This window comes from Myxocyprinus asiaticus, chromosome 41 (assembly GCF_019703515.2).
Source record: "Myxocyprinus asiaticus isolate MX2 ecotype Aquarium Trade chromosome 41, UBuf_Myxa_2, whole genome shotgun sequence".
Taxonomy (NCBI): Eukaryota; Metazoa; Chordata; class Actinopteri; order Cypriniformes; family Catostomidae; genus Myxocyprinus; species Myxocyprinus asiaticus.
In genome coordinates this window covers 14,197,993-14,211,705 of record NC_059384.1, presented here as the reverse complement: position 1 = coordinate 14,211,705, position 13,713 = coordinate 14,197,993, and the positions used below count along the sequence as shown (strand labels likewise).

General features: G+C 34.4%; 1 protein-coding gene and 1 pseudogene across 1 annotated transcript; both read left to right on the top strand.

Moving 5' to 3' along the window:
- The first annotated feature begins 462 nt into the window (after positions 1 to 462).
- Positions 463 to 4,819, top strand: LOC127431703 (protein phosphatase 1 regulatory subunit 42-like; annotated as a pseudogene).
- A 3,425-nt stretch (positions 4,820 to 8,244) lies between these two features.
- LOC127431702 (transcription factor 24-like) lies at positions 8,245 to 9,642 on the top strand. Its single transcript, XM_051682223.1, has 3 exons — positions 8,245 to 8,330; positions 8,824 to 9,283; positions 9,541 to 9,642. The coding sequence occupies exons 2-3, from the start codon at positions 8,843 to 8,845 to the stop codon at positions 9,640 to 9,642; spliced, it is 543 nt and encodes a 180-aa protein (XP_051538183.1). The 5' UTR covers positions 8,245 to 8,330; positions 8,824 to 8,842.
- Positions 9,643 to 13,713: the final 4,071 nt, after the last annotated feature.

The following is a 13,713-nucleotide window of genomic DNA, read 5'->3' as shown; positions in this document are numbered from 1 at the left end:
GCGCATGACGTTCTCCAGATCTCCGTTGATTAACATTGAGGACAATGGTCAAGCCCCAGGCATAGCAAATGAGAACATTTAAAAGTCTTTAACACAACAGACCTTAATAATAATAGAATTTCTCGAAAGAATGTCGACTTTTTTCTTGTATAATGGACATAAAACAAATTTAAGATGTGGGAATTATATAATTTCTTAAAATAAATTCATAATGATGCCACGCATTTTGTACAACAGCGCCACCTCTGGCCGGGCTCAGCCCCACTTGCTCTAATGTAGAGACGCTGCTGAACATATTTAGAGGTCAATCCTCTTAAAACCATTCAATAATATATTCTTGTATAACTTTTTTGGATTTTTGTCTCTCATAAATCTCCTTATTCCCTTGACATGCTGTCATCATCTTCTGACCATACAGTTGCAGAAGAGAAATCTGGAGATATTTTTATGCACCAAATCATTATGGACCATCTCACAGTGCAGCTGATCGCCAAATCAAGCAATCATTTAAAAACCAGCAGAAGTGAATCTCTACAGCAATATCTCAAGAAACTGACCCATCTCAACTTCTCAAACAAAAATATAGTGGACATTGTAAATTTTCTTTCTTTGAAATTATTCCAATTCTATTATAAATTTGAGTTGACCTTAACCTCTTCAACTCATTTTTGGGCAGCCGCCTACACATTTTCACATTCAAATTTAAAACCTCACCATGTACACATTCTGTGGACTAACTGCCAAAAAATTGTCTATTTTTTCAGACTACTATTTTTCCTATATCGCCTTCCATCACAATATGCCGATCTGAAATGCAGATCTAATGCATTTTAGCCCTCACAGATGTGCTCGTCCATAGACATTCAGAACATTTTTCAGTTCATGCACCACTCACATTGTTTCATTGACTATCTCGGCCTGTGGACTAGAAGCTCAATCTAGGTGTCATTAGAAAGCTGACATCCTCCCCTTTGTGATGATGTATAACATTTTATCATCAATAGTCAATAACATATATTTCCGATGATGTTTTTTTTTTTTTTTTTTTTTTTTTTGCATGCTTTTCAAGCAGGACTGCATATTTTGTTCTGGACATCTAAGATATAACATTGGATTATTCATACAAGCAAGCTCACAGAAAAGTAAAAAATAGCAACTTTTTTTTAGAAAACTGTCTAAGGTAAAAGCAGATCTAAAGTTTTTAGCTATTTTGGCTTACAGTAGCAGTGATCGGCACATAGAAGGGATGTTTGAATTTGATGTCTTAAAAATATCACATTTCACTTTGTGATTCTTTTGAAAATCTTTCAAACTGTGGTATTAGGGCAAAAAATGTCACATTCCTGAGAATTAGAGCTTTCATTTGATATATGATTTGTCTATTTAAGTGCTATTTTCACAACTTTTATATTCATATTAATATTTGTTCCACATGACCTCTAGGTGGCGCTGATTTGCGAAGCAAATGTTGTTATGCCTTATTTTGTTATTTTATGTAACATAAATGCAGGTGATGGTTATCTATGAAAAGTTCAGATTCTAAGCTTTTAAACAATATCGCATATGCCTGACTTATGTATTCAGAGACTTGAACATTTTAGCATAAACTTTTTCACGACACAGCACCCCCTTGGGAACCGCCTGCGGGTCTGCAGAGTTGAAGAGGTTCAATTAATATTATATTGTCATTGTTTATTTATTATCTTGTTTTCCCCTCTCAAACATAGGATGATCTATCAATGTGCAAAAATCTTACTGTCCTTTACCTGTATGATAACCAAATATCACAAATATGCAGTTTGGGATTTGCCTCAAACTTTACGTACTTATACATGCAGAATAACAATATCTCTCACATTGAGAAACTCTCATCTCTACACAAGCTTTCCAAACTGTAAGTATATGAAAGTATGCATTAAAATATAATGTTGATATTTTCAATTGAAAATATATGTAGTGCACCACTAAATAAAAAAGGCCATAAACATATATTTATATTTGTGAGGTTCATGGGAGGAAACAGTATCACTGTGGTTGAGGGTGTAGAGGAGTTGAAAAGTCTGAAGGAACTGCATATAGAAGGCCAGAGACTGCCCCGTGGAGAAAAGCTAGTTTCTGACCCCGTTCTATTTCCAGCCTCTCTGTGAATAACTCACTGCTGAACCTTACAGAGGGTGTTTTATGATACTGTATCTAATGCACTCATATTTAGATTCATATAACACAATGTCCTGTGGCAGCTTGTGAGTTTGCTGTCTGAGGTAGCTTAGATAGCTTAGATGAAGCTAAACCATGTACCAAGATTTGTATCAAAGCAGTTCTGTGCTAAATTTGATGAGGGTAAAAGAGGTCTCTGTGGCTGCTTACTGGTTTGACAAATCAACAGGGAATGTTTACTGCCTAGGCTATAGGTAAACAAACTGCAAAGTTGGGAATTTTGTTTATTCTGATAATTAATATAATTGCAAGTGTAAGTGCACCCAATTTTTCCCCACGAAAAAATCCCTAAATGCTCTCCTTTGACTAACACAGTGAAATCTTCATTGATTCCCCAGAAGTGGGGCTGCTTTCAACTTTAAAGTGTCTAATGATAATAATATAAAATTTCATCCTTTCAGGAATCTCTGTGCTTTTTATATATCAGCAAAAATAACACTGATGAGATATGGGACTTGGTCCCTCTCAAAAAACTGTCCCATCTTTTTGCTGCCGATAATCAGTTACAGGACATATAGGTAAAATTTGACATCCTCTACATTTCCAAAATCAATCAAAAAGACAATGCACAAAGAATGGCCATTTTATAAAAAAATAATAATGGTTACATTTGGTGCTTTTTATTTAATCATGCATTGTCCTGTTTAAGTATGACAAAGTTGCATGTTCTTAAGGGAATTATGAATCAATTCCAGTAGGAACATATGAAGTGTGAAATGATAGAGGGAGAGCAGTGCTAAAACCTAATCCTACAAATCCTGCCAGCAGTCTCCAGGCTTACACAGGGTCAGAATTATTCAACAAATCAGGGGGCTGGTCTCCAGGGACAATTTCTGCAGACAATTTAAACAGGCACATGTTTTCCTCCTTACTTAGTGAACTGACTTTCCTCTGAAATACACTCAATGCCTTTTATAACCTCAGCGTTGCATAAAAAAAATATTTTGACTCAAATATACAGCATCCTTTTAGGGAAACTAAAGCTGAAATTCAACTTAATCTTGAAGAGGGATTTTCCGGCCCTTTCCTGCCTACTGATATGACACCTTTACTGACTAAAGGATTGGTAAATTAATACTTTCCAAACACTGTTGTAGTGTAAGGAGTAACACTACAAGTAGCTTAGCAGTAACTTTGGCCAACAGCACAAAAGTCAATCCTCTCAGCAACTGCCACCGATAATAGTGATCCATGTGTCAGAGGAAGCTTTCATATTTAGCAGATATCTCCTTTAATTTATACAACCCCTTTGCCACTATTGATTCAGCAATGACAGCACCCAAAGGCTCAATTCCTCCTTTACACAGATTGGTCCAATTCCAGAGGAAACATTATGGATTTTTAAAATAGATTATGACAGGCAGTCAGCCGAATGACAAATAGGTACTGCAGAGGCTGTTAGTGGCACATGGACAGTGCAGATAGGGATCGAAACTCTGGTCAAATACAGGTTCATAACTGGCCATCATTAGTCCAGTGTGGGGCTGGAAAGAGCCCAGTCAGGAGTGCATTCACCACTCCTGCGCATGGGAGGGCAATTTGGCGCTGGGCAGTTCCCAGCCAAGCCCTCAGAGTGACAGACCTGACACGATCATTTATCAAAGCCTGAAAGCTTGCGGCTCGCTGGGGTCCCACTAAAGCTGATTGCACGTGGACTGAAAAGTGGAAGCATTTTAGTTGAGACAGGAAGGCAATGAACAATCAGAGCGTGTCCAGAGAGTATTCATATTTCCAGCCTGGATTAATGTGTCCTTAGATAAACATACACTGCAGGCAACATGCTTGAGGACTTCTGCCCAAGGGAACTTGTTAGTCAAGCATTCCAAGTGACAGTATTTATTAAAACAAGCTGATGTCTTGTTTACACTTGTGCCCTCTGAATTTCAGGCTAAATAGTTTTTTGTGCTTGTGACCTCTTTGTCTTAAATATGATGCAATGACAAAATTCTGCTTCTGCTAAATCTGTTTTATTTTGTACCCAGTGCTGCAAAATCTGTTCAGTGTTACAGTGTTTTGTCAGCATTCAAATGGGAAAAGATTTTACTCCCCCAAAAATTATTTATTAAGGATTAAAGGTAAAATTGAATGCCTTTTTTGATTATGCATTTATGCTTTCAGGAGTTAGAAACAGTGTTTTGCCAATGGTCTCAACTACGCCTTCTGGATCTGAGTAGAAATCATGTGTGTCACAAACCTAAATACAGGGACAAATTAATAACTGTCTGCAAAATTTTAGGTGAGAAAAACAAGAGTATTTATTTATGTGCTTTGAATTAATAAAATAATTGATTGATTATTTATAGTAAATTAATCATTGACATTTTGAATGATTTGACTAATCGCACAATCTTGTTGGTCCTATAATTAAATGATTATTTATTAATATATATATACATGTAAAAAATAATTTAATTATATATTTTATTAGTGTTGTCCTTTTGAATGATATAACTTATTACTCTGTTGCAGTAAGAAAGTGACCTTTTTTTTTATGTTTAGATGACCTTGATGGAAGACAATAAATTAGTTGTCTAGGCAGTTTCTAATCAACTGGAAAGCCTCTAAAGATGTAAAGAAGAAACTATATGATGGAAAAGGATAAATCGCAAATCCTATTACAAGTATTTATATGAGCATTGTTGCATACCTTTTTGTTTGTTTCATTGTTTAATCAAATTCTAGACATAAAATAAAAGTAAAATATACATGACATTTAAATACTGCATAATTTCTATTACAAATTACATTTCTGTGTTGAGTGAATTGCAGTCTATTTGCCAAATTGCTCTTGTTAATATTTACAATCATGTACTGTTCCTAGGAAGTTTTCTTGTTATTATTGCATTTCCTATGGTATTAGTCAAATCGTCATTTACATTGCAGCATTTTATATCCTCAGTATGTGTCTGAATATACCTTGCATGTCCCATGGGTCATGATCTCCTAGTTCCATGAAAAGAGGTGTGACTCACTCTATGTTTTGCTTAAGCTAATTTTCACATGGGCCCCCAACATCCCTTTGCCCATGACCACACCAGATCTTTGGGTAAGCCGTCAGAATATAGGTGGCCTGGCGTTAAATTTTGAACAGACCAAATTCGAGTAGACAGCAGAGGAGGAAGGTATATGAACAATGAAAATTTCTATCTTGCTGATCACATATTTGTAATTTAAATTTGCATATATATATATATATATATATATATATATATATATATATATATATATATATATATATATATATATATATATATATATACATGCTGAATAAATACCTGATATTTGTCAAGTTCTATGTCTCATATGTCGTATTTTTTCCACCCATGCAAATAAACAGATTTCTTCTTTAGAACTGGCCTGAGCTACAGTTCTACAGCAGAAATCATACCCCTTTGATGTCTCCTGTTATTTCTAACATTGGTTATCACTTTAGTTTCTATATCAATGTGTGTTATCTAAAATTCAGAAATGGTCCTTTGACACCTATGGTAAATATGAGCAGAATATTTCTTTATTTAGCAAGAAAAACTGTAATGAGCATGAGTATTAGTGTATATGAATGATAATGCAGAATGACAGTTGTTTAAGGCTCTAATTATCTGTTTACTATACTGTATAAGAAAAGGGGCCCAGTAACATAAGTTTGTGTATAGCGATAATTAAGAGCAGCATATTACCGAGTGTGTATTGTACATTAATATATGTATGCATAGTGAGTTTTCAATGTTCTTAGTTTTTTTAATTAATGCATCACACAAAACTCAGTCAATAATTAGTTTAGAAGACAATAACAAGTAATTCAGTGATGAGTATTTTAATGCCATTATATGTCTTTTTTTAATTAATTAATTTATTTGTCTGTACACTGTTTAAGAGAAACTGTCAATTCATGACTGTAATCATGTGTTCACAGGTCAAGGCGGCAGAATATTCTGGTGATGATTGGCAGACCCTGAAAATCTAAGACACATTACTAACCAACAAATCTTTTTGGTGCCCTTACATGGCTCTTTTGAATTTGGCTGGAATATGTCAGGGATATGTCAGGAATTTTCCAGAATATTTTCAACAAGGCGAGTTTTCAACTCTGTCCACATTATTATAGTCACTTAAATGAAATGTGCATTTTTTAGCAGTTTCACCCTCTTGTAACAATGCACTCTCTTGACAAATCTTTTACACTGCCTGTAAAGGTTTTAAGGTATTTTAAATTATATTTAAATATTCTATGTCTGAAATTCTGTTTGAAATATTTGTCTTTGTGCTTGTCTTCAATAAATATAATTTGGAATTTATTGTTATTTTTTTAAATACCAGCAAATTACGACTAAAATTTTATACCAATAATTCAATAATGATATTTACAAAATCAATAGTTATTGATAGTGAAAATCAATAATGATTTAATGATTTTTTTTTATTTTATTTTTTTTTACGTTTTGTACATTATGCTTTAGGATTCAAAGATAACTTGTTCAGTGTTTTTATGAGATACTTTTTAAAAAATATGGTAAAATATATAATTCATAAAACGAAGTAAAATATTTCATTGATTCAATTTAATTTTTATTTTGTTAGATCGTCGGGAAAAAAATGTCAATTAAATAACCAAATTTCAAAATTAGATTATACAGAAAATTAGATGTACAGTCTCTCAGAAATTAGATTTTAAGATTTATTTATGCTGTTTGCTGTTGTTGTGGATATTTGCAGTCCACCAGAACATTAATTACTAACCGAGAATGAAACATGAATTACTAACCGCTCTCACTGTATCATGCTTTAAATTAGATTAATAAGAAATAGTCATTTAGATTAAAACCCGTAAATTCATAACTAACAGATTTTCTACTGTAGATACATAGCATTATTTATGTATTTATTTATTTATTCTACTGAGGATTCATTTTATCTTACACATTATCCAACAGGCTAATCAACTTCAAGGATACGTCTAGTAAGGAAGGTAATATAAAATATATATTATTATTATTATTATTATTTTATTATTATTATTTATTTATTTTTTATTTTTTTTATTATTATTTTTTAAAGAGACATTTTATAGAACACGCACCGAGTAAAGGTGAGCTGTATGAACGTAATACCTGCGTATTTGAGTTTAATAACTACACCGGTATATCCTCTGAAATATGTAGAGTTATAAGCGGAGAAGCTTACTTAACCTTATTTGCTCTGCTTCATCATTATTGGCCTGGGGGCAATACTGTCACTTCATCCTTACAAAAACAATGTTTATTAAGAACAGTCTGAGGTATACATGTTATGAATAATTCCATTCATTAATTCTCCCACATCTCATTTTGCGGACTGGAAAACAGAATGATTAATTTAGGAGTCTCACAAGAATTTTCTCATGCTTGCCAGTTGATTGCAGTGTTTAGAGTTTATTTATTGGCTTTGTCCAGAAAAAGAAGTTGCACACGCTGTCTGCGGTTTTACTACCGATATTCTTTTTTAAATGTTAACGAAGAGTCTCCTACTGTTGCCAGCACCATGCAGTTTCCACAGCACGAATATGATAGCTCATAGAATTAAAATAAGCTTGAAAATTATTACATTAAGCACGACGACCACATCATTTTTCACTGAATATAGCCACATCGAGAGGACATGAATAGCTTGTTTTTTTTCTTGCCTAAAAATATTTCAGATCATTTTCTGAAGTTGTGGTTTGGAACGGCAGTGTGAGTTAAAACTCTGGTTTGACGAAAAATGCTGCCTCTGGCGTTGGTAAAAAGGACTGTGTCCTCCTACCGACGCGAAGGGAAAACAGCGGCGCGCAGTTGCCAGAGTTTTAAAGGCTTTTGATTAATTGCACCGGAGTGAAACACTTGTCAGCTCTTTGTGTTCCCTAATAAATTAGAGGCTCCTGAGACTTTACGCACTCATTCAGGTGAGGACTCTGCGTGTGCACGGACATATACCTCTAACTTCCACGGTGACTGGTTATTAATATATTTTTGCAACGGGAAAGTGACTATTTTTCAGTACAGGGCTTTTGCCGAGCAGCGCAACGGAGCATATGCAAGAGAACAAGTTTTTAATGCTTTGACGTGTGGTTTTAAGGATAGCACATAACGATAAATCAGGTATGTTTTTCTGTTAATTTGAATAACTTCTCAATAACCAACAATAACCGTTAATTCTTGAAATGTCTGTGGTAGCCTACTAGAGAGTGCTTACGTTGAGACGTGACATGTTGTCGGGCTGAAATTATTTTATTAAAATCTTAATTGGCCAAACAAAAAATTTTGGAGTTCACGTGTGGCAAATTACCTGTAAAAAAAAAAATAAATAAAAAAAAAAAAAAAAAATATATATATATATATATATATATATATATATATATATATATATATATATATTATTATTATTATTATTATTATTATTATTATTATTATTATTATTATTTATATTTTTTTAAATAAATGAGAAAGCTAAGAAGAAAAATTAAAAGATGCTCACATAAACATGTTTTTGGTTACTGTACCTGAATATTTATATATAAAAGTGAACATGCCTAAGATAGTTTAAATATTTTGCCAACTTAACGCGTGCGTTACTTGACATGTCATTATCCAGGTTAAGAAGATTTTTTTCAATGGTTGGAAGACAGACAATCCGAATGGATGGCAATGGTTCTGTGACAGTTATGGATGACAGTCCCGCATCCAGCCCCAACTCAAGCCCCAGTCCTGACAGGCTTTCAGCGGACAGCCGGCGCGCAGAGGCCCTGTCTCGCTCCAGGGTGGTCCCGTCCGGTGGCCTTGGTGGCAGAGGGCGACCTGCAGCAGCCAACGCGGCGCGCGAGAGAAGTCGCGTGCAGACACTCAGACACGCTTTCCTCGAGCTACAGAGAACATTACCGTCGGTGCCACCGGACACCAAACTATCCAAACTCGACGTCTTGTTACTGGCAACCACATACATAGCGCATTTAACGAGAACCTTGCAAGAGGAAGGGATGGAAGAGGGGGACAACATAAAACACACTGAAGCTTTAAACTCACTCAAAGGAGATGGTTACTTACATCCTGTGAAAGTAAGTCTTAATTGTCTTTTTGCATGGTAATGTGGACACACAACATGAAATAGAAATTAATATACAGAAACAACCAAATATTGGGAATGCGTTTCAAAATGACTTGTATAGTTTTTGATGAGTCTTAGAAGTTTTGAACTGTAGGGTTCAAGTTCAAGGTTGAATATACCCACTTTTACGCACGGCGAATGCATGCTATGAAATAGTTAAGGAAGTGAATAATTATCTCTATTTGTCGTTTTTATTTTGTCTTTCAGAAATGGCCAATGCGTTCAAGGTTATATATCGGTGCCACTGGCCAGTTCCTGGGAAACACAAATGAAAATCAAGGGGCATCTTCGTCGTCATCTCAAACATAGATCATTTGCACATAAGACTTTTTGAGATAATGATGACAAACGTTTTTTTTTTTTTTTTTTGGAGAAACCCATAAGTATTTTTGTGGCATATGGTTTAGTTACCGCCTATACATTTAACAAGGTTGTTTTACATAGCAATTGTACAAAAATTCTGTTTTATGTTTTTCATATTGAAATGAGGATAGCAGTGTATGGTGCCATATACAGACAGTTGGATGTGCATATTAATATATCCTAATTATTTCAAATATGTAAATAAGATTAAAATATAAACAAACTGTGTCTTTTCCAAAGCTGTGGATCTGTTCAGACTTCCGTACCCTGCAGTTCTACTTGTTGGTCTTGTACTTAGAAATTCCGTGTGTTGGGTTAATGAGCTGTCATGATTGAGCTGTTGGCTATGCACTTTCTGTAACAACATTTGCACTAAATGCATGTGTGAATAACTTAACATTCGTCATGTGAAGTGGTCTGTCAAAGTTGTAACAATAGCATCACGGTCCCCTTTTCTATCTTCTTCCTTTTTTTTTTACGTGAATGGTTGCAAGTGTACATGTGGAATGGTAAATAAAATAAAAGGATTCTTAAACTGGAATTACATTGAAATCAAGTTCATTATACTCACAGGATGTTTTTACTAAACTAAACCCTTCAAAATATAATGACGAGATGCTGGGTGTGTTCTCATCACAACAAATTCAGGAATTACAATGACTGAGTGCAAAATATTTAAAATCCACTAAACAAGGTCTTGGTCCAGTAACTTTGTTTTTATAACTTAATCATTTTAACCCAAGCATATACTCTGAAAATTTATTAATTGCTATTTTCAACACATTAAGGCCCACATACTTTTCCATGTTTTTTTTTTTTTTTTTTTTTTTAAATTATTGGTTTTATTTAAAATTTTATAGCTTGCAGAAATCATGAAAATAACAATGAAAAGATAGGAGCATTTGCCTGTGTGTGTGTGTGTGTGTGTGTGTGTGTGTGTGTGCGCTAACACGCACGCACGGTCGATTAATGATTACATTTTACGAAAATAATTACCTTTAAGAGAATGATAAAGTTCTTTCTTTTATTTTAAGCAGAAATACATGGTTTCACTGGATTGGACTGTTTGTTTTCGTAATGTAAGTTTCGTAATATAAGTATACATTTGTGTACGTTTCTTAACAAATCTAAGGGAAAGACAAGTTAAGACAAATGGAGGAAGGTCTTGCCCTTTGTCTGCAATGCTCCTTACAATCAAATCTATCAGACACCTTTACAGCTGTATTACAACTTGTACAACAAGTGTATCTGGACTATTCTGAGGACAAAAGCAACAATAATCTTCCATTTATCCACATCCTGATGGGGAGCACACTTGATTTTTGGTGAAAGGAAGTGATCACAACTTTTGAAGACCAATGTGAAGAGCAGATGGCCTGCTAGAGTTAAGTAGAGACTGGTTAGTATTCTTTCCTATTTGCTTTACAATTGTCTTGCAGAATGAAATGTGATTTTTAAAACCCCTGATCTACTTAACTTAAACTGACAACATGTTTTTTCCCTGTCTGTGTCTCACACTACAGTCAATATGACCAAACCTAGTGCTAAGCCAAATAATAGCCAATATTGTGATTTATGCAAAACCTGGTTGGCTCAACACTATTAAAATTACTCTAAGCATGAGTGAGTGTCAGTTCCCACAAAATCAAAGAACAGATCATATTTAGTCTATGGTGAAAGACCTCAAATAGTTTTTTATTCTGATTTACTAGGCAACAGGTAATGTCATTTTATAATAGACGTGTATTAGAAACACAACAGTTTAACACTTAATGTTAGCATAGGATGACATGAATATATTTAAGAAATGCACAACTCTATGCTTTTTGTTGTTTTCAGCCAGAGCAACACTGAACATGTAATGTCAAAGAACACTCCTGTACCACTGAAAGGTACCCTCCATTTCTGATGAGGGAGGACCCCCAACTGAAGCCTCATACTGAAAACAGGGTTCCCAATCTTTTCAACCAATGAATTTCCATGACTTTTCCATGACATTAAAGCTAATTTCCATACCCAAACATTTAGCCTTTAATTCTGAAAATGGCACTGAAATCACATAATCGAAAATGTGTAAAAAAACAAGCCATTGTTTCATAAGTTAAAATAAAAAAATAAAAAAATAAAAAAAATACAAATATTAATAAATTAATAATTAAAAATAACTCCATCTTGTAGTAAGTTCCCAATGGATAGACTAACTTACAGCACATTTTCCAGCATGTGCAATTAAACAGATGCAGTATTCAAATTTACTAAATAAAAAAACGTAAACACCAAAATTGATCTAAATGACATTTGCACATTTTAAAGGCTATAGGCCCAGCTGCGCAAGACTCCCTTTGAGTTTAATGTTTTTATATATAATGTTTGTTAATGCTTGTTATACAGAACAACAATTCTATGGTTAGTCTTTTTCTTACAAACAGAGAACAGTCTAACCCTAATTCAACACTAAATTCCCTGGGCATGCTTCTCTATGAGACCAGTTTACCTGAAAGCCATTAGAATGTGCTACTGTCATTAAGGTAAATTTTGTTACACACTTTCATGGCGAAATCATAAGGTTTCATATGACTTTTCTAAATTTGGCTAATTCGTATGATATCGTATGACTGCACTCTTATGAATTAGTACGACTTTCACTACAGCCAATGATCATTTCCATCTAATACGCAACAATAACTTGCTTCTATCACACACAACAGCTTCCTATCATGTTTGCACACTCTACTGATCAGTTATGTTTAGATAAGGGGTTTGGGTAAGGGCATAATATTAATAAGCATGTCCTTAATATCTCGTGCGTGAAACTCATGCTTACTTACTCATTAGACATCCAGGCATTTGCACGTGATGAAATCGTACAAATTCATACGAACAAACTCATACTAAATCATACGAAATAGCCAACTTGTAAAATATGTACGAATTTTCATGAGACTGGGTTGGAATTTTGTTTATATTTGAAAACTGCATCTGTATAGTTGCGCATACTGACAAAATATCACCCGTAGTAAGTAAGTCTATCAACTAGGAACCTGCGACATACTCTGGAATATGAACATGACATCTTGGTGAATTTTAGTGATTTGTTAACTGTAACCCTAAAATAATCGAATACTCTACTCATATAATTGGACTTACTGTAATAAGCTCACCTGTTGTAAATTAGTCTAGCCACTGGGAACTTACTACAACCTTTGGAATGTGAAAATACTGCACTATTACTGGGTTGTTTTTATGTTAACTTGCACGTCAACAGCAAAGTGGGTGGAATTTTCAGATGGTCCCTTGAGTAAACTAGGCAATGAAAGTGCATCTGAGCATGTTCAGTCATAATTCTACAGCCATACCAAGTGTTGACTGTTCTGCGTACAATGTTTTATGGCCATTGTAGTACAGTTATATACCCTTTAGGCCAAGTGTGCAAACTATATTTTTGTAAGACTGTCACCTTCAGAGAGTGCGGGTAAAAGAAAACGAATATCCAACGAATATCGAGTCTAACTTTACCCCACTTCATATAGATTTTTTTTAGCCCTTTACATCAACATAAAAGTCATGGGACCAATATTTTGTCTAGGGAACGAGATAATTTTTTTGTGGCGACGAGATAAGGATGTCGTTCCCTCAACATAATATCAATCAATTAATCAATACTTTACTGTCAAACAACACAGTTGTCTGGAATTTTTTCCGGTGAGCTCACAACAGTAATAACATACAATAAAGAGAAGGAAAAAAAACAAACAGAGAATATCATCATAAGTGCAATAGCAAATCAACATCACACACCACTGGGTACAACATAAGAAAACAGACCATCATTGTATGGTATGAGGTACAGATGTGTGAGTCCTGGAGGAATTAAGAACATGGACAATCCTACAGTAAGTACTATTTAGGAAGCATGTGGACTTAGCTTTAATTGCCCTGAGGCATCTACCTGAAGGTAGAGGAATTAACAGGCACTTAGCAGGATGTGTTGGATCTTTCAAATTTTCATTCCTTTAC

Coding starts and splice junctions, on each gene's coding strand:
- LOC127431702 (XM_051682223.1), top strand. CDS start 8,843: ATGGTTGGAAGACAGACAATCCGAATGGATGGCAATGGTTCTGTGACA. Junction 9,284..9,540: donor GTTACTTACATCCTGTGAAA/GTAAGTCTTAAT, acceptor TTTGTCTTTCAG/AAATGGCCAATGCGTTCAAG.